Below are 21,279 nucleotides of genomic sequence, written 5' to 3' on the forward strand. Positions count from 1 at the left end.
CATTCTGTAGTGTTTATTTTTCCAATTTTAAAATAGAGGGGGAAACAAAGAAGGAAAATACAAAGAAAGAGGGTGGACAACTCTCTTGCATCCACCCAACATGAGTTGGGAAGAGGAATGCCAGAGTTCCCTGAACCAACAAAAATCTCTCTGCAACTCAAACCTGCCTTATAGAGCCACTCCAGGACTACAACACCAGCTTTCAGCTCTGCTGAAACCTAATCCATTCCCAGGCCTGTATACAAGTTGGCAGCCTGGTGGTTTGCAGAGACATCTTTTAATAATCTTGGGTTTGGCCATCCAGAAGGCCTCTTTCTGCTCAGGGTTTCTGCAATGTCTTTTGGTGACTCGTTAGCAGCCAGTGGTTGGAATGTTGTCACGGGCTCACATCCTTCACCAGAAGGGCAATCTGCTCCCGCAGCTGCCGCTCCCCTTCCTGCACTTTGCTCTGGCTTCGACACCTCAGCAACTCAGCCTTGTGGTCCTGATGATGCATAGGGCAGTAGCTCTGTGGTTCACAGAGCTCCTGAAAGGTAAGGAACAGAGTAAGGGATTCTCTAGACTCCTGAACTCTACCTACGAAGGATAATAGAGATGCTGCTGCTGGCAGTGGCCAAGGAGGAGCAGCAGTTTCTTCTCTGAGGGCTTTGCAGGCCCTGGGAGTTGCATGCTAAAGTTGGCTCCCCATATTTACCAAATATTCTGGAAAGAAGTCTCTGTAGCCGCCTTTAAGGATATATAGCTCTGGGTAGTACAATGCAGGATACTGGTTCAGAGACCTGTCCTCTTCACGCAGAGAGCGGCACCTTTAGAGAGAACCCAGAGATGGGTGGGGTGGAAAGAAACAAGGTCAGGATCCCAGGGGTCATTCACTGGGGAGGGAGAAGAGGAATAGACTATTGCCAACCTCAAAAAGGACCTTCCAATCTCACTGTGTTTGCAAAAAAAGGTCCAAGTAGCACCACCCTTCCTCCTTTCCTCCACTGCGGCCTCATTCTCAGTCCCTTTTCCTTTATTGTTTCATACTTTTCAATTGTAGAAACATCTTCCTTCAACCTCCCTAACATTCTTCAAACTGTAGAATCCAGTCAGTCTCTGTCTGAACTGGTGTGGGAAGTCCAACTCAAAATCCATTTCCATTACCCGCCAGACCCCATTTAGACACTCACATTCGGGGGCCCCTCTCTGAGGAGAATTCACAGTGGAACACGATGATTATTCTCTTCTGGGTGTCCAAAGGGACAATGGGCTTCTTCAGAAAGAAGCTAAACAGTTCTTCCTGACTATACAAGTTTAAGGCTCCCTGTAGAAAAAGAATTTTAGTATTTCCTCAGGGGCTTATAGACAGTGCCAATACTTAGAAATGACTGAGACACCAACCTGGGATAATTTGGACCAGAAAAGCTGGACTATCAGCACCTTTAGGGCAGGGGTCTAAGTATATCTCTGTATATACCCTGAACGCCTGGCATAGAGCTTGGTATGTAGTAGATGGTCAATAAATGTTCATAGAACTGAACTATTGGAAGTATAGGGATCACTGCGAGGAATGTTCATGAATAGTAAGTGTTTGCAAAGTTCTTCAGTCCTTGGATTCACGTTTTTATTTCTAGGTAGGACCCCTTGGCTCCTACAGAAAAGAGGGAGATAGATCTAGGAAGGAAAGGGAAAGTAAGCTGCTTAAGGTATACAGAATTAAAACAATGAGGACCTCAGCCTTGATGTGCTTCAAATATGTAATCTTTGTCCTGATTCTAGAGTTCATAGGCCCCTTTCTTTGTCCACAGACTCTTCTCAATAAAGAGCTATCTCCAGTCCTCCCCTACTAATGGGCACAATGTCGTCTCACCTGGATGTGTCCTCCCAGGTACTCATATGGATAGCGACAATCAATGACATAAAACTTCTCAATCAGACCCTGGAACTTCCCCGACAGTAAGGCAGCCACCTGGACAGAAACAATGACTGAATATTCCGCTCACTACAACTCTGAGTGAGAGAAGAGTCAATGACACAGTTCCTTACAAGCACACTCCTGTTATGTCCACTGTATGTCCAGCCTCCAAAGTCATCTCATATTTGGTATGTGGCAATGATTCAGCCCCACCCCACAAAAGAGAATGAAACAGGAAGTGGCCCTTTTAGAGAACCAAAATAGCTGGCCCTGCCAAGATATCAAGGAAATCCATATTCAGGCTACCCATCTGGGGACAGACATGGCTGGAAGCAGCCTCTCAGGAGACACCCAAGGACTTCTGCAGTGGCAGAGGCAGCAGCTAGAGATCTCGAAAATGCAGGAAGAAATGCAAAATGGTTCCCTATCCGCCATCAAAAAGGAAGAAAGTAAGCCTTTCAGGAAAGGATATGGAAGGGAAAGGTTGATACCTAGAGGAAGGAAGAAACTGAAGCTACTTGAAGCTACTTGAGTGTAAATTGGTTCAGCCTTTCTGAAGGGAACTTTGTAAATACATATACAAATAAATGTAATTACACTTTGACTCAGCAATTTCTAACATCTTAAGTAAACAGGAAAAGTACACAAAGATGTAGGCACAATTATATTCATCTCAGCATTGTTTTATATTATCAAAATATTAGAAATAACTTCAATATTCAATAATGGGGTTTGGTAAAATAAATTGTACATGTCAGTAGAACAGAGCAGCATTACATAGCCATTAAAATGATAATATAGATATCTTATTATTGATATAGAAAGATGTCTATAATGTCTTACTAAGCAAACTGCAATATTATATGCTCATCATGATCCTTTTTTTTTTTTTTTTGAGATGGAGTTTCGCTCTTGTTGCCCAGGCTGGAGTGCAATGGTGAGATTTCAGCTCACCGCAACCTCTGCCTCCTGGGTTCAAGCAATTCTCCTGCCTCGCCTCCTAAGTAGCTGGGATTACAGGCACGCACTACCACATCCAGCTGATTTTATATTTTTAGTAGAGACAGAGTTTCTCCAGCCTTGAACTCCCAACCTCAGGTGATTCACCTGCCTCGGCCTTCCAAGTGCTGGGATTACAGGCGTGAGCCACTGTGCCCGGCCCATGATCCTATTTCTATAAAACATATGCTAGAATAAAATCTGGGGCTGGACACGGTTGCTCACACCTGTAATCCCAGCACTTTGGGAGCCTGAGGAGAGTGGATCACCTGAGGACAGGAGTTTGAAATCAGCCTGACCAACATAGAAAAACCCTGTCTCTACTAAAAATACAAAAATTAGTCAGGTGTGATGGCGGGCACCTGTAATCTCAGCTACTTGGGAGGCTGAGGCGGGAGAATCACCTCTGGGAGGCAGAGGTTATAGTAAGTTAAGATTGTGCCATTGCACTCCAGCCTGGGCAACAAGAGTGAAACTCCATGTCAAAATAAAATAAGTAAAATAAAATAAAATAAAATAAAATAAAATAAAAATCTGGAAGGCCATAGAAAAACATCACTAGTGGTTGTCTCTGGTGATGAGATTGTGGGTATGATGACCAAATAATTTTTGTACAAACTGGGAGACTTTTGAGAATGAAAGCAAACACTATTAATAATTACCCTCACTAACAGATGTCAATGGGATTGCAAAATGTAAACGAGGGTGCATGGTCACCCTAATTGAGACCTTAATTGAGACCATTTTTTGTGTGTGATTTTGTATTTTCCTTTCTTTTTTTTTGAGATGGAGTCTCGCTCTGTCGCCCAGGCTGCAGTGCAGTGGCGTGATCTCAGCTCACTGCAAGCTCCGCCTCCCAGGTTCACACCATTCTCCTGCCTTAGCCTCCCGAGTAGCCGGGACTACAGGTGCCCGCCACCATGCCCGGCTAATTTTGTGTGTTTTTAGGAGACAGGATTTCACTGTGTTAGCCAGGATGGTCTCGATCTCCTGACCTCGTGATCCGACTGCCTCAGCCTCCCAAAGTGCTGGGATTACAGGCGTGATCCACCTCACCAGCCCTTTGTATTTTCCTTTCTTTCTCCCTTTTTTCTTAAATAATAATTACTTTTTGAGACAGAGCCTCACTGTGTCGCCCAGGCTGAAGTACAGTGGCATGATCTCTGCTCACTGTAACCTCCCCAAGCAGGGTTCAAGCAATTCTTGTGCCTCAGCCTCCCAAGTAGCTGGGATTACAGGCACACACTACCACGCCTGGCTAATTTTTTTGTATTTGTATTAGAGATGGGGTTTCGTCATGTTGGCCAGGGTGGTCTCCAACTCCCGGCCTCAAGTGCCTGAGATCTGCCTGCCTCGGCCTCCCAAAATGCTAGGATTACAGGCGTGAGCCACCATGCCTGACCCCTCCCTTTTTCCTTTTTACAACTATATATATCATTTGTTTAAACTAAAAAGGAAGGAGAGAGAAGAATGTGGAAAAAGGAGTCCTTTAATATAGCTTCAGTTGAATAAGGAGCCTATGTGAGTGAACACAGTGAAAGAAATACAAATGGAAATGGGGATTTTAGGGACAGAACAGACCAGATGGTAACTTATGTAACTAGTTACCATCTCCAGAAATCTGCTTACTGTTTCTGGGTTGACATACTTCAGATCTTGGTGTTTCCCTGACACGGTTGGCAGCACACATACCTAGAAATACACAAGAGCTGAAATAAAAGCGAGTATTCCACACCCAAGTTTGAGATCAAAGACCCTTATTTTGTCCTTCTTTCCAAGTGACCCTTAAAACCCCAGAGGCCTTAAAAAAAATCAATGTCTCTGTAAAGTGCATATACATCAAGTCCATTTCTAAGAACTGATCCTAAAGAACAAATCAAGGATGTGTACGAAGTTTTAGATTTCTCTACAAATATATTCATCTTGGTATCATTCATAAGAAAAAAATTGTAAAACTAAATATCTTACAAGAAGGGATTTATGAAGAAATTATAAGCAGCCAAAAAAAAAAAATGAAATAATATGGAGCTATTAAAATGAAATGGGCTGGGCATGGTGGCTCATGCCTGTAACCTCAGTGCTTTGGGAAGCCAAGGAGAGAGGGAATTTCTTGAGGCCAGGAGCTCGAGGCTGAAGTGAGCTATGATGATGCCAATGTACTCCAGCCTGGGTAACAGAGCGAGACCTTGAATCTTAAAAGAAAGAAAGAATGAAGAATAACTGCTTAGTAATAGGAAAAAAGGTGCTTCTGATATAATTATTAAATGAGAGGAAAAACTCAACAGATAACAAAACAATATAAACTACTTTTGTAGAAAAGCAAAAACTGTATTTGTATATGTGTTTGTGAAAATACAGAAAAAAAATCTGTAAGAATATATACCTTCTGCAATTACACAGAGTAGGGGGAAAAAAAGAATATATACTAAGCAATATTACCCTGGTTAATAAAGTTTGGGATAAATTTCTTCATTTTCTACTTTTTCCGTAACAACCAAGTATTATTTACATAATTTTAAAATATGTTTTTAAACAGAAAAAAGGTAAAAAGTCTCATACTTTCCCCTGTGTTCTGGATCTTCCCAGAAGAATAAGAAATACTTTCTTTCTGGAAAGGCTTAGGGCCTGGATCTACCACTACAGTACTGTCAGGTTATCAAAGAGTATTTGGTGAAGATGCATATTTACACCAGGCATTCTCTGCAAACAGAGAAGATTCAGATCCAAATGACTCACTGAAATACAGGATGGGTGTAGCCAAACTCACCTTGGAAAAATCACCAATCAGGTGCCCCTGGTTAGAATCTTCCTCCAGCATCTGAGTGATCTTAATGTCACACAGAGAGACTGTCTTCTTTAAATGTAAGCCCTGAAGATGACAAGATTCCCACCCCACACCCAATCCTCATGTTAAAGGTTTAAAAACAAGTGGATGGCCAGGTGCGGTGGCTTAAGTCTGTAATCCCAGCACTTTGGGAGGCTGAGACGGGCGGATCACGAGGTCAAGAGATCGAGACCATCCTGGCTAACACGGTGAAACCCCGTCTCTACTAAAAAAATACAAAAAACTAGCCGGGCGAGGTGGCAGGCGCCTGTAGTCCCAGCTACTCAGGAGGCTGAGGCAGGAGAATGGCGTAAACCCGGGAGGCGGAGCTTGCAGTGAGCTGAGATCCGGCCACTGCGCTCCAGCCTGGGCGACAGAGCGAGACTGTCTCCAAAAAAAAAAAAACAGTGGATGGAGTGGGTCATGGTGGCGCACATCTGTAATCCTAGCTACCCGGAAGGCTGAGGTAGGAGGATCGCTTGAGCCCAAGAGGCCAAGGCTGCAGTGAGCTACGATCACACCACTGCACTCTAGCCTGGGAGACAGAGTGAGACCCCATTTTATTTAATTATGATTTTTAATAATAAATAGTTGGCCGGGCGCGGTGGCTCAAGCCTGTAATCCCAGCACTTTGGGAGGCCGAGACGGGCGGATCACGAGGTCAGGAGATCGAGACCATCCTGGCTAATACGGTGAAACCCCGTCTCTACTAAAAAATACAAAAAACTAGCCGGGCGACGAGGTGGGCGCCTGTAGTCCCAGCTACTCGGGAGGCTGAGACAGGAGAATGGCGTGAACCCGGGAGGCGGAGCTTGCAGTGAGCTGAGATCCGCCACTGCACTCCAGCCTGGGCGGCAGAGCAAGACTCCGTCTCAAAAAAAAAAAATAAAATAAAATAAAATAAATAAATAAATAAATAAATATTGAGTTTGCAGTGAGTCGAGATCATGCCACTCCACTCCAGCCTGGGTGACAGAGTGAGACCCCATCTCAGGGGAAAATAAATAAATAAATAAGTTGATTTTATAAAATATCCAAATATATTTAGAATTTTAATTTTTTCTTTTATTATTTTTTATTACAGATGGGGGTCAAGCTATGTTGACCAGGCTGGTCTTGAACTTCTGGCCTTAAGTGATACTCCCATCTATTTAGAATTTTTAGAAGTTGGGGAGGGTAAAGGACAGAGGCTAAGTTTTTCAGAAGTTGCCTTCCACAAAACCAATCTGCTATATGATGTTGTTTCTGTCAGACCGCATGTAAAACAGCAGTGAAATATCCATATCAAAGTTCCCTTGTATTCATTCAGATCTTAAGAAAAAGGGTTGGGAAGACAGTATGAAGACAACATTTCTTTTTTTTTTTTTTTTGAGACGGAGTCTTGCTCTGTCGCCCAGGCTGGAGTGCAGTGGCGCAGTCTTGGCTCACTACAACCTCCGCCTCCCGGGTTCAAGCGATTCTTCTGCCTCAGCCTCCCTAGTAGCCAGGACTACAGGCACATGCTGCCACGCCCAGCTGAGTTTTTGTATTTTAGTAGAGACGGGGTTTCACCGTGTTACCCAGTCTGGTCTTAAACTCCTGAGCTCAGGCAATCCGCCCGCCTCGGCCTCCCAAAGTGCTAGGATTATAGGCGTGAGCCACTGTGCCCAGCCGATGACAACATTTCTAAAAGTACAATATAGATATACTTTATATATCTATGTTACACAAATATTTTATGTATATATATTTCACATGTGGATACAGATGTAGAAAAGACAGAAAGATGGAAAGAACGAAGAGGAAAAAGTAAAAGTAAAGAAGAAGAAGACAAAAAAGGCATAATAAAACAATCCTCATACCAGAAAAGCAAAGACATGAGAGAGAAGATGAATAAGATTTCCATCTTAAAAAGTTCTTACCTTCCTGAGTTTTCCTTGGCCAGAAAAATACTTTTTTTTAACTTTGTCTGGTATCGTGTTGTCCTTGAATTTTTCCACCTGCTTCAGTCTTGGCCTATTCAAATTCTCTGGCATCGAGGGGGAGCGATATAGGCAGCTTCTGTTCACTGATGCCTGTTTGGGAATATTAAACCCCTTAGTTCTTATGCCTCCAAGTGTGTCTGCAGACCTGCAGCATCAACATATCCTGGGAGCTTCTTTGAAATGCAGATTTCCAGATGTGAGGCCACACCCCAAACCTACTGAATTAAAATCTGCATTTTAACAAGATGCCCAGGTGATTTCTCAAGTTTGAGAAGCCCTGGGTAGGCAACCTGTCTTCACAGGCCCATTAACATCTTTCTACCTGGACTGCATGATATTCCATCTCCATGGACGTCTTAACTAGCCAAACCAAATTCTGCTGCTGACTGTCTTAGATGCACTAGTTCGTCTAACAGAAAGCAAACATAAGTTCAGTCCCTCCAGTTATGTGACAAAATAATAATAATAAGAAGAAGTCCATTTTGTCTCTGGGATCCTAGGATATTGACAATCAGGATTTAAGGACCTCAACAAACCTAAAGATGAAAAGCCAAGAAGAAAAATAGCAAAAGAAGCATCATGCAAGAAAAAAGGACACACTAAAATCAAATAGCATGATGACCATTATAGGATGGATACTATGAAACCCATCAGGGAAAAAAAATGGCTCAAATGTCATGAAGAACTAGCCTTGAGAATTGCTCACACAGGAACAGACTAAAGTATAAGAAGATGGACTGTTGTTTATTTGAAAGGCATGGTTTGGGTGCTATATTCAGAGTCGAGAGGGTCTTATCAAATGACCTCTGATAACACCTTCCAATTAATCCACAATTCTATCCTGTTGCCACATACTTTGAGATCTCTACCTCTCACCTAGAGAACAGGCAAAAGCTCCTTCTCTAAACACTTATCGTACTACCTGTTATGGACTGATTTAGGATGGGCGGCTATACAATAAGAGAGCCATAACTGGAAGGCAGTTTGATGATCAATGGTTTCTGGAAGAAGAAAATAAGAATAACAACATTTTGCTTTATAACTATGGATATTATGATTTTATCACACACGTGGTCCTATCTCTTGCTCATGGTACCAGCTGATGGTACAGTCCACATTATACGTACCAACATTCTATACCTTTCCCCTCAGACTCCTTCCAAACATTGCCCTATGTCCCCATCCACCCTACCCCTCAGTCACTGATGACTGGACCATATTGCTGGTTGAACACATCTATTTAGTGGTCTAGAATAAGGAAAAATAATCTAGGCCAATCAGGTTCCCTCTCTTGGTAGCCTAACTTGGAAGATGGAAAAATAATTAGGCAGTAGCAGGAGCCAAAGCCCAAAAGGAAGAAGCCAAGAGATACAGTCAAAGTCACAAAGCCAGTGATGCATGAATGGATCAACCAAAGGTAGGGGAGGAAAGGAGACGTGGTGAGGCACTGAGGAGTTGGGTGCCTGGTCTCCATGACAGACAGGACTTCATATAACTTCAACTTTCCCCTGAGAAGGCAGGAGAAAGCTAGATGAGGTTTTCAGAAGGGACTTCTCTAGAACACACCATAATAATTATGCTAAGAGCCATATTATTAAGAGTTTGGAATTAATTAGCTAATTGAAACTTATCTTTTTTGTTGTTGTTGTTGAGGTAGGGTCTCACTCTGTCACCCTGGTTGGAGTGCAGTGGCACAATCTTAGCTCACTGCAACCTCTGCCTCTCAGGCTGAAGCGATCCTCCCAACTTAGCCTCCTGAGTAACTGGGACTACAGGTGTGCATCACCATCCCCAGCTAATTTCTGTACTTTTTGTAGAGACGGGGTGTTACCATGTTGCCCAGGCTGGTCTCGAACTCCTGGGCTTAAGTGATCCATCTGCCTCAGCCTCCCAAAGTGCTGGGTTTACAGGCATGAGCCACCACGCCTGGTCTGCATCCATTTTTAAGCATTGTATCTAATAAATTTTTGCCCAACTCAAGGTCACAAAAATTGTCCCGTTTTCTTTGGAATTTTTTTTTTTTTTTTTTTTTTTTTTTTTTTTTTTTGAGACAGAGTCTTCTTACTCTGTCGCCCAGGCTGGGGTGCAGTGGCATGATCTCAGTTCACTGCAACCTCCGCCTCCCAGGTTCAAGTGATTCTCCTTGCTTCAGCCTCCTGACTAGCTGGCATTACAGGTGCCAGCCACCATGCTTGGCTAATTTTTTTTTTTTTTTTTTTTTTTTTTTGTGAGATGGAGTCTATCTCTGTCGCCCAGGCTGGAGTGCAGTGGCACGATCTTGGCTCACTGCAACTTTCACCTCCCAGGTTTCAGCGATTCTCCTGCCTCAGCCTCCTGAGTAGCTGGGATCACAGGCACCCGCCACCACGCCCAGCTAATTTTTGTATTTTTAGTAGAGACGGGGTTTCACTGTGTTGGCCAGGCTGGTCTCGAACTCCTGTCCTCATGATCCACCCACCTTGGACTCCCAAAGTGCTGGGATTACAAGTGTGAGTCACCATGCCCAACCACTCAGCTAATTTTTTTTTTTTTTTTTTTTTGAGACAGAGTCTTGCTCTGTCACTCAGGCTGGAGTGCAGTGGCGCGATCTCGGCTCACTGCAAGCTCTGCCTCCTGGGTTCACGCCATTCTCCTGCCTCAGCCTCCCAAGTAGCTGGGACTACAGGCGCCATGCCCAGCTAATTTTTTGTATTTTTAGTAGAGATGGAGTTTCACCATCTTAGCCACAATGGTCTCAATCTCCGGACCTCATGATCTGCCCGCCTCGGCCCTCCAAAGTGCTGGGATTACAGGCATGAGCCACTGCGCCTGGCTCCGCTCAGCTAATTTTCTTTTTTTCTTTTTCTTTTCTTTTTTTTTTTTTTTTGAGACAGAGTCTCGCTCTGTCTCCCGGGCTGGAGTACAGTGCCCGGTTCTCAGCTCACTGCAAGCTCCGCCTCCCGGGTTCACGCCATTCTCCTGCCTCAGCCTCCCGAGTAGCTGGGACTACAGGCGACCGCCACCTCGCCCGGCTAGTTTTTTGTACTTTTTAGTAGAGACAGGGTTTCCCCATGTTAGCCAGGATGGTCTCGATCTCCTGACCTCGTGATCCGCCCGTCTTGGCCTCCCAAAGTGCTGGGATTACAGGCTTGAGCCACCGCGCCCGGCCAGCTAATTTTCATATATTTAGTAGAGATGGGGTTTTACCATGTTGATCAGGCTGGTCTCGAACTCCTGACCTCAGGTGATCCACCGGCCTCGACCTCCCAAAGTGCTGGGATTTACAGGCAAGAGCCACCGTGCCAGGCCTTTCTTCGGATGGTTTATGGTTTAAAGTTTTAGATTTGGAGCTATGATCCATTTTGTGTTAATTTTAATATATGATGTAGAGCATGGGTTAAAGAACTTTTATCTTTTAACATATGGATTTCCAATTGCTCCCGCACAATTTGTTAAAAAGACTATGCTTTCTCCATTTGATTATTTTTTATCTTGGCTGAATTACCAATTACATATATGCATATGTCTATTTCTCAAATCACTATTCTCTTGTGCCAATGTTTTAGGTTTCTAGTAGCTATTATAGGGATAATTAAGGTGATTAACATCTTCATATAGTCCAAGGACAAGATGTCAAAAATAAATGACAGCAGAAAACTACTTTCACAAATAGAAACAGCTACTTCAGTGGCCGGGCTTGGTAGCTCACACCTGTAATCCCAGCACTTTGAGAGGCCAAGGTGATTCCGAATCGCTTGAGTCCAGTAGTTCAAAACCAGCTTGGGCAACATGGTGAAACCTTGTCTCTACAAAAAAACAATTAGCCAGATGTGGTAGCGTGTGCCTGTAGTCCCAGCTACTTGGGAGGCTGAAGTGGAAGGATCAATCGAGCCCAGGAGGTCGAGGCTGCAGTGAGCTGTGATCGTGCCATTGCATTCCAGCCTGGGTGATAGTGTGAAACCCTGTCTTTTCTTTTTTTTTTTTTTGAGATGGAGTCTTGCTCTGTTGCCCAGGCTGGAGTGCAGTGGCCAGATCTCAGCTCACTGCAAGCTCCGCCTCCTGGGTTCACGCCATTCTCTTGCCTCAGCCTCCCGAGTAGCTGGGACTACAGGCGCCCGCCACCTCGCCTGGCTAGTTTTTTTGTATTTTTTAGTAGAGACGGGGTTTCACCATGTTAGCCAGGATGGTCTCGATCTCCTGACCTCGTGATCCACCCGTCTCGGCCTCCCAAAGTGCTGGGATTACAGGCTTGAGCCACCGCGCCCGGCCGAAACCCTGTCTTTTCTAAAAAAGAGCAAGGTACTTCTTTCCTACACACTTATATGAAAATAAATGTCAACTGATTGCAAAGAATGTAAGTGCTAGGTCATGGAGAGATGATGAAGATGGTACTTTAGTTCTGTCTAGCTAGTTGGAAGTTTCCCAGTTCCCAGAAGCTGGTGTGGGAAGATCCCAGGATCATCTGGCTTAGATAGCATTCAATAGTTACCCATTTTCAATCTTTAAGGAATTACTAGAGCGTTTCCAAATATGGGAGTTTCTAAACACTGAGAAAGCCAAAAAGAAGGGAGGGAAACTTACTAGATTCAACTTGCAGATTCTATTAAAAGACTTGATTGAATAATTATTATTTTATAAACTAAATTGAATAATTATTTTATAAACTGGCCTACACATTCTTGAGTACACGTAAGCCAGTCCAGCTTCTGTCTGCACCACTCTTCTGCTCTTGTCAAGGCTATCAACAGCCTTCATGTTTCAGCATCTGACAGTCACTTCTCCAGCCACATTATCTTTCTGAACCTCACATCAGCTTCCATTAAGTTGGCTACTCCATTTTTGTTGGCTTCAATGGCACCTCCTACTCTTTTAGTTATTTTTATTTATTTGTTTGTGTATTTTTGAGATGGAGTCTCCCTCTGGAACCCAGGATGGAGTGCAGTGGCATGATCTCAGCTCACTGCAACCTCCACTTCCTGAGTTCAAGCGATTCCCCTGCCTCAGCCTCTCAAGTAGTTGGGATTACAGGCGTGCACCACCACCCCCAGCTAATTTTTGTATTTTTATTTATTTTTTTGAGACAGAGTCTGGCTCTGTTGCCCAGTCTAGAGCTCTATGGTGTGATCTCAGCTCACTGCAACCTCCGCTTGCCTGGTTCAAGTGATTTTGTCTCAGCCTCCTGAGTAGCTGTGATCACAAACATGCACCATCATGCCTGGCTAATTTTGTATTTTTATCTTATTATTATTATTATTATTATTATTATTATTATTGAGACAGTCTTGCTCTGTCGCCCAGGCTGGAGTGCAGTGGCACGATCTCGGCTCACTGCAAGCTCCACCTCCTGGGTTCACACCATTCTCCTGCCTCAGCCTCCGGAGTAGCTGGGACTACAGGTGCCCGCCACCATGCCCAGCTAATTTTATTGTATTTTTAGTAGAGATGGGGTTTCACCGTGTTAGCCAGGATGGTCTTGATCTCCTGACTTCATGATTCGCCCGCCTCAGCCTCCCAAAGTGCTAGGATTACAGGCATGAGCCACCGCGTCCGGCCATTATTATTTTTTAATTTTGTATTTTTAGTAGAGACGGGATTCACCGTGTTGACCAAGCTGGTCTCAAACTCCTGACCTCAAGTGATCTGCCCACCTCGGCCTCCCAAAGTGCTAGGATTACAGGCATGAGCCACTGCACCCGGCCTAGTTCTTTATTTCTAGTACAGGCAGTCCCTACACTAGAAGAACCATGATGCTTCTACCTCTGTGCCCTCTCCTCTGCTCCTTGTCAATTTTCTTTGTTAGGCCTCCTTACCTATCAAACCTGTAATAGATGCTGGATTCATCAGGGCTAGGCCCTGGCCCTTTTCTCTTTTATCTCTTCTCTCTAGCCATAAGTAATTTCTTCTACCTACGAATTTAAAATTTCACTCTAAGCTAATGATTCCCTAATTTTTCTATCTTAATCAAGTCCTCTGCTCTGACTTCCGAACTTCCAAATTCACATATGGAAGCTTGATACGTTTTGAGTACCTACTAGGTGACGTAGCAATGAACAAAAGAGTAAAAGAGACAATTAGACTAATAAATATACTCCATACTTTTTCACATAGTGATAAATAGCATAAATCAAAACAAAGAAGGATGAAAAGAAAAACACAGGGGTTGGGAAGTCTGTCAGGAAAGGTCCTTATAAGACATATGTACAGAGATGAGACTGAAATGAGGAAGAAAATCATGGATTATCTTGGGGAGGAAAGTTCTAGGATGATGGAACAACAAATGCAATGGCCCTGGGTGAGAATAACAAGGCAGCCAGTGAGAGAGCCCATTTAGTATGGTACCTTTTTTTTTGTTTCTTGAGACAGGGTCTCACTCTCTCATCCAGGCTGGAGTGCAGTGGCATGATCACAGCTCATTGCAACCTCCACATCCCAGGCTCAAGTGATCCTCCCACCTCAGCCTCCCAAGTAGCTGGAACTACAGGCTTGCACCATCACACCTTGCATTTTTTTTTTTTTTTTTTTTTTTTGTAGAGACAAGGTCTCTCTTTGTTGCCCAGGCTGGTAGTGAACTCCTGGGCTTGAATGTCCTCTTGCCTTAGCCTCCCAAAGTGCTGGGATTACAGGTGTGAGCCACCACACCCAGTGATACCATTTTTAGAAACCTCAAAAACTCATTTAAATAATACTATAAACCAACCAGACCTAAAAGACACCTAGAGAACACTCTACCCAACAACAGTAGAATACACATTCTTCTCCAGCACACATTGCACATTCTCACAACAGACCATATGCTGGAACATAAAATAAGCCTCACCAGGTGCAATGGCTCACGCCTATAATCCTAGCACTTTGGGAGGCTTGAGGCGGGCAGATCACGACGTCAAGAAATCGAGAGCATCCTGGCCAACATGGTGAAACCCTGTCTCTACTAAAAATACAAATATTAGCTGGGTCTGGTGGCACATGCCTGTAGTCCCAGTTACTCAGGAGGCTGAGGCAGGAGAATTGCTTGAACCTGGGAGGTGGAAGTTGCAGTGATCTTAGATCGTGCCACTGCACTCCAGCCTGCTGACAGAGTGAGACTCCATTTCAAAAATAAAATAAAATAAAATAAGCCTCAATAAATTTAAAAGGATTGAAATGACACAAACTATTTTCTCTGACTACAATAGAATAACATTAGAAATCAGTTAACGGGCCGGGCGCGGTGGCTCAAGCCTGTAATCCCAGCACTTTGGGAGGCCGAGACGGGCGGATCACGAGATCAGGAGATCAAGACCATCCTGGCTAACATGGTGAAACCCCGTCTCTACTAAAAATACAAAAAACTAGCTGGGCGACCTGGCGGGCGCCTGTAGTCCCAGCTACTCGGGAGGCTGAGGCAGGAGAATGGCGTGAACCCGGGAGGCGGAGCTTGCAGTGAGCTGAGATCCGGCCACTGCACTCCAGCCTGGGCGACAGAGCAAGACTTCGTCTCAAAAAAAAAAAAAAGAGATCAGTTAACAGAAAAAATCTGGAAAATTCACAAATTTATGAAAATTAAATAGGCCAGCCATGGTGGCTCACACCTGTAATCCCAGCACTTTGGGAGGCTGAGGTGGATGGATCACCTGAGGTCAGGAGTTCAAGACCAGTCTGGCCATCATGGTGAAACCCCATCTCTACTAAAAATACAAAAATTAGCCAGGCGTGATGGTGGGCGCCTGTAGTCCCAGCTACTCGGGAGGCTGAGGCAGGAGAATCGCCTGAACCTGGGAGGTGCAGGTTGCAGTGAGCCAAGATCACACTACTGCACTCCAGCCTAGGTTACAGAGGGAGACTCTGGGAAAAAAAAAAAAAAAAAGGGCCGGCCGTGGTGGCTCATGCCTGTAATTCCAGCACTTTGGGAGACTGAGGCAGGTGGATCACTTAAGGTCAGGAGTTTGAGACCAGCCTGGCCAATATAGCGAAACCCATCTCTACTAAAAATACAAAAATTACCTGGGCGTGGTAGTGTACGCCTGTAATCCCAGCTACTTGGGAGGCTGAGGCAGGAGAATTGCTTGAACCCAGGGGGCAGAGGTTGCAGTAAGCCAAGAGCATGCCACTGCCCTCCAGCCTGGGGGACAGAGCAAGACTCTGCCTCAAAAAAAAAAAAAGAAAGAAAGAAAGAAAGAAAAGAAAAAGAAAATTAACACACTTGCTAATAACCAATGGGTCAATGAAGAAATCATAGGAAAATCAGAAAATACTTTGAGATGAATTAAAATGAAGATACAACACACCAAAGCTTATAGGATGCAGCTAAAATAATGCTTAGAGAAAAATTTATAGTTATAAATGCCTGTAATAAAAAAGATCTCAAATCAATTACCTAAACTCCCACCTAAGAGGAAACTAAACCCAAAGCAAGCAGAAGGAAGGAAATAAAAAAGATTAGAGCAGAACTTAAGAGAATAGAGAAACAACAGAACCAAAAGTTGGTTCTTTGAAAAGATCAGCAAAAATCGAGAAACTTTTTAGTTAGCCTAAACAAAAAAAAAAAGTCTCAAGTTACCAAAATCAGGAATGGAAAGTGGGACGTTACTACCAACCTTACAGAAATAAAAAGGATCATGAGGAAATATTAATGAATAACTGTGTGCCAACAAATGAGACCACTTAGATGAAATGGACTAATTCCTAACAAGACAAAAACTACCGAAACTAGCCAGGTGCAGTGGTGTGCACCTGTAGTCTTAGCTTCTCAGGAGGCTGAGGTGGAAGGATTGCTGGAGCACACAGGAGTTCAAGGTGACATAGTGAGGCACCGCCCCAACTCTAATTAACAAAACAAAAGACTTAAACCATGACCAGGTAGGATGTATCTCAGAAATGCAAGGCTGATTTAACATCTGAAAATCAGCCACCGTACCCCACCATATCAATAAAATAAAGGACAAAAACCATATGATTACTCATCTCTGCACGTTGGGAGGCTGAGACAGGTGGGTTGCTTGAGCTCAGAAGTCTAAGACCAGCCTGGGCAACATGGTAAAACCCTGTCTCTACAAAAAAATACAAAAATTAGCTGGGTACGGTGGTGCATGCCTGTAGTCCCAGTTACTTGGGAGGCTGAGGCAGGAGAATTGTTTGTGCTCAGGAGGTTGAGGCTGCAGTGAGCTGTGATTGTGCCACTGCAGTCCGTTCTGGGCAACAGAGTGACACTCTATCTCAAAAAAAAAAAAAAAGTGATAGATTAATATACAGAAAATTAATAAGTATATAGATGTGTTCAACAATATAAATCAACCAGACCTACTTGACATGTATAGAATGTTCTATTCAAGAATAGCAGACTATACATTTTCTAAGTTACACTAAACATTTACCAAGATGTTCTGGGACATATCCTGGACCATAAAAACCAATCTCAATGTGCCTAAAAGGATTTAAGTCATATAAAATATATTCTTGACAATCAAATTAAGTTAGAAATCAATAACAGAAAGGTCCTCAAATATTAGGTCCTCAAAAAGTCCTCAAATATTTGCAAATAACTAAATAACAAGCTTCTAAGTAACCCCTACATCAAAAAAGAAACCAAAAAAGGAAATTGGAAAGTATTTTGAACTGAATAAAACTGAAAATGCAACGTATCAAAATTTGTGAGATGCAGCTAAAGCACTAAATATCCTTATTTAAAAAGGTCTCAAATCAATGACCTTAGCTTCAACCTTAACAAACTAAAAAATGAAGATCAAATTAAACTCAAAGTATCCAAAGATTAGAGTGCAAAATCAATGGAATAGAAAACAGAAAAACAATGGAGAAAGTCAATGAAACCAAAAGATGATTTTTTTTAAAAGATCAGTATTGATAAATCTCCACCCAGACTTATCAGGAATAAGACAGAGAGCACATATAACCAATATGAGGAAAGACAGATATCACTATGGATTCTACAGACACTAAAAAACTAATAAGAAAATTTTTTTTTTTTTTTTTGAGATGGAGTTTCGCTCTGTCGCCCAGGCTGCAGGCTGGAATACAGTGGCGCTATCTCTGCTCACTACAAGCACTGCAAGCTCCGCCTGCCGGGTTCACAGCATTCTCCTACCTCAGCCTCCCCAGCAGCTAGGACTACAGGCGCCTGCCACCACGCCCGGCTAAGTTTTTGTATTTTTAGTAGAGACGGGGTTTCACTGTGTTAGCCAGGATGGTCTCGATCTCCTGACCTCGTGATCCACCCGCCTCGGCCTCCCAAAGTGCTGGGATTACAGGCGTGAGCCACTGGGCCCGGCCAGGAAGTATTTTTAACAACTTTATGCCACTATATTTGACAACCTAATTAAAATGGGCAAATTCCTTCAAAGACACAAACTACCAAACTCAAAAAGAAATGGATAACCTGAGTAGTTCATATCTATAAAGTAAGTTGAATTTGTTAAAAATATTCCCACAAAGAAAACTCTAGGCCCAGGTGGCTTTACTGGTCAATTGTGCCAAACATCTAAAAGAGAAATAAAACCAATTCTATATAAATTCTTCCAGAAAATTGAAAAAAAGAGGGAATTATTTGCAAATCGTTTCATGATGCTAGCATTACACTGATACCAATACCAAAACACTACCATGAAAAGCCAAAACACTGAAGATGACTATCTCTCATGAACACAGAGGTACACACACACACACACAAAATTTTTTTTTTTTTTGTGATGGAGTCTTGCTCTGTTGCCCAGGCTGGAGTGCAGTGGTGCTATGTCAGCTCACTGCAACCTCCACCTCCTGGGTTCAAGCGTTTCTCCTGCCTCAGCATCCCAAGTAGCTGGAATTACAGGTGTGCACCACCACAACCGGCTAATTTTTGTATTTTTGGTACTGATAGGGTCTCACCATGTTGGCTAAGCTAGCCTCGAACTCCTGACCTCAGGTGATCCACCTGCCTTGGCCTCCCAAAGTGCTGGGATTACAGGTGTGAGCCACTGTGCGTGGCCTTTTTGTTGAGATGAAGTCTCACCCTGCCTCCCAGGATGGAGTGCAGTGGCACAATCTCAGCTCACCGCAACCTCTGCCTCCCTGATTCAAGCAATTCTCCTGCCTCAGCCTCTTGAGTAGCTGGTACTACAGGTGTACACCACCATGCCTGGCTAGTTTTTGTATTTTTTTGTAGAGACAGGGTTCCACCATGTTGGCCAGGCTGGTCTCAATCTCCTGACCTCGAGTGACCCACCTGCCTCAGCCTCCCAAAGTGCTGGGATTATAGGCGTGAGCCACAGTGCTCGGCTGATGTAAAAATTATCAACAAAATGTTAGCAATGAAATCCAACAATATATAAGAAGGATCATATGTCACAACCAAGTGAGGTTATCACAGGAATGCAAGGTTGTTTAACATTCAAAAATGTAGGCCAGGCACAGTGGCTTATGCCTGTAATCCCAGCACTTTGGGAGGCCGAGGCGGGCAGATCACCTAAGGTCGGGAGTTTGAGACCAACCTGACCAACATAGAGAAACCTGTCCCTACTAAAGATACAAAATTAGCAAGGAATGGTGACGCATACCTGTAATCCCAGCTACTCGGGAGGCTGAGGCAGGAGAATCTCTTGAACCCAAGAGGCAGAGGTTGCAGTGAGCCGAGATCGCGCCATTGCACTCCAGCCTGAGCAACAAGAGCGAAACTCTGTTTCAAAAAAAAAAAAGTAATTCATCATATTAACAGATTAAAAAAAAAAACTCACTTGCTTATCTCAACAGATACAGAGAAAAGGGCTGGGTAGGGTAGCTTATGCCTGTAATCCCAGCACTTTGGGAGGCTGAGGTAGGGGGGTTGCCTGAGCCCAGGAGTTCAAGATCAGCCTGGACAAAATGGTGAGACCCCCATTTCTATTGGGAAAAAGAAAAAAAAAAAAAAAAGAATTAGCCAGGGGTGATGGTGCTTGCCTGTAGTCCCAGCTACTTGGGGAGGCATAGGCAAGAGGATCTCTTGAGTCCAGGAGTTTGAGGATGCGATGAGCTGTGATTGTGCCACTGCATTCCAGCCTGAGAAAGAGAGTGAGACCGCATCTCTTTAAAAACAAAAGCAAAAAAAAAAAAAAACCCTGTTCCTGCTAAAATCTCCCAGCAAACTAGGAATAGAAGGGAACTTCCTCAACCTGATGATGGGCTTCTCAAGAAATGTATAGCTAACATCACACTCAATGTATAAAAAGCTGAATGCTTTTCTCCTAAGGTCAGGTATAAGGCAAGGGGTTCTAAGTAATTTTTAAGATTACAAAGGAGTCCTAAGACCAAAAAATTTCAGAACTATTATTCTAGGAGAAGGAAAATTGATAATATAGGAGAGGGGAGATACTGCAGTAGTACACATGAGGAGATGCTTCCGTCTGACTCGGTTTTTGCAGACTTTACAAATGCCTACAAGGCACTACACAATCTATCCTCCTGCTAACTCCTCTCTGCCCTCATTTCCTACCCCTCTCCACTTGCTCCTTCCACTTCAGCCACACTGGCCTTCTTGCTGTCCCATGAACACGCCAAGCATACTCACCTCAGGGGCATTGCACTTGCTTTGCCTTCTGCTGGGAATGACTCATTCCTCCTGACATCTGCTTGTTTGGCTTCCTCGCTCTTTCAGATGTCTGCTCAAATGTCACTCTCAAAGAAGTCTCCTCTGACCTATGCAACCTATCAAAAATAATAACTCTCACCCTGCCCGCCTCCAATCCAGGAACTCCCTATAGTCTCCTTCTGCTTTTTCACCATAGTATTTTTACCATCTGCCATATTACAAATGTATTTGTCTGTCTGTTTCCTCATGACTAGAATGTAAGCTCTGTAAGAGCAGGACTTTGTTGCATTGTGTTAACTACTGTGTCTCTGGCATTAGTGAATGAATGAATGAATGAATGAATGAATGAATAGGACACAGTGTGAAGGGAGGGCTTTAGATAGGATCAGGGACACTTCATGCTCTGCGGCAAGAGCAACTGCAGATTATATAGGTATAAAAGGAGAGTGGTTGCTGTATCTGGTGAGAAAAGAGGGCAGTTTTCTTCTGATAGCATCTGTTTTCTCTTCACAACGAAACACTTCAAACTGCATATGACTAAAGTCATCCTTGATTTCATCCTTCCTTCACAGCCTGCATCCAACCCTCCAAGTCCTGTTGATTCTGTATCCAAAATATATATATATCTATGTATCTTTTCACTTTTTAATTTTTTTTGAGACAGGGTCTTGCTCTGTCGCCCAGGCTGGAGAGCAGTGGTGTGATCACGGTTCACTGCAGCCTCAAACCCCTGGGCTTAAGCCATTCTCCCACCTCAGCCTCCTGAGTAGCTGGGACTACAGGCATACACACCATGCCTGGCTAATTTTTTTTTCTTTGTAGAGACATGTTGCTGAGGCAGGCAGGCAAAATATATTTTGAATGCATCCATTTCTCTGTCTCCATAGCCAACACCTTAGTTCAGGCTACCACCAACTCTAGCTGGGACTAACGCAACAGGTTCCTACTCTTACCTGCTTCCAACTCTTTTTTTTTTTTTTTTTTTTGAGGCAGGGTCTCCCTTTGTTGCCCAGGCTAGAGTGCAGTGGCACGATCATGGCTCACTGTAGCCTTGACCTCCCGGGCTCAAGCAATCCTACCGCCT

The 21,279-nt window shown here is 43.7% G+C and overlaps 1 protein-coding gene across 1 annotated transcript in view; it reads right to left on the reverse strand.

Moving 5' to 3' along the window:
- The window catches only part of CDC25C (cell division cycle 25C), a 50,895-nt gene continuing 29,616 nt past the window's right edge, over positions 1–21,279 (reverse strand). The window contains exons 9-15 of the mRNA XM_030928018.1: positions 7,619–7,771; positions 5,661–5,762; positions 4,523–4,585; positions 1,850–1,948; positions 1,170–1,303; positions 695–806; positions 1–526 (exon numbers count right to left, since the gene is read on the reverse strand). Of these exons, the coding sequence (XP_030783878.1) occupies positions 377–526; positions 695–806; positions 1,170–1,303; positions 1,850–1,948; positions 4,523–4,585; positions 5,661–5,762; positions 7,619–7,771 (813 nt within the window). The 3' untranslated portion in view covers positions 1–376. The remainder of the gene's footprint in view (positions 527–694; positions 807–1,169; positions 1,304–1,849; positions 1,949–4,522; positions 4,586–5,660; positions 5,763–7,618; positions 7,772–21,279) is intronic.

The sequence above is a fragment of the Rhinopithecus roxellana genome, chromosome 3 (assembly GCF_007565055.1).
Source record: "Rhinopithecus roxellana isolate Shanxi Qingling chromosome 3, ASM756505v1, whole genome shotgun sequence".
Classification (NCBI taxonomy): Eukaryota; Metazoa; Chordata; class Mammalia; order Primates; family Cercopithecidae; genus Rhinopithecus; species Rhinopithecus roxellana.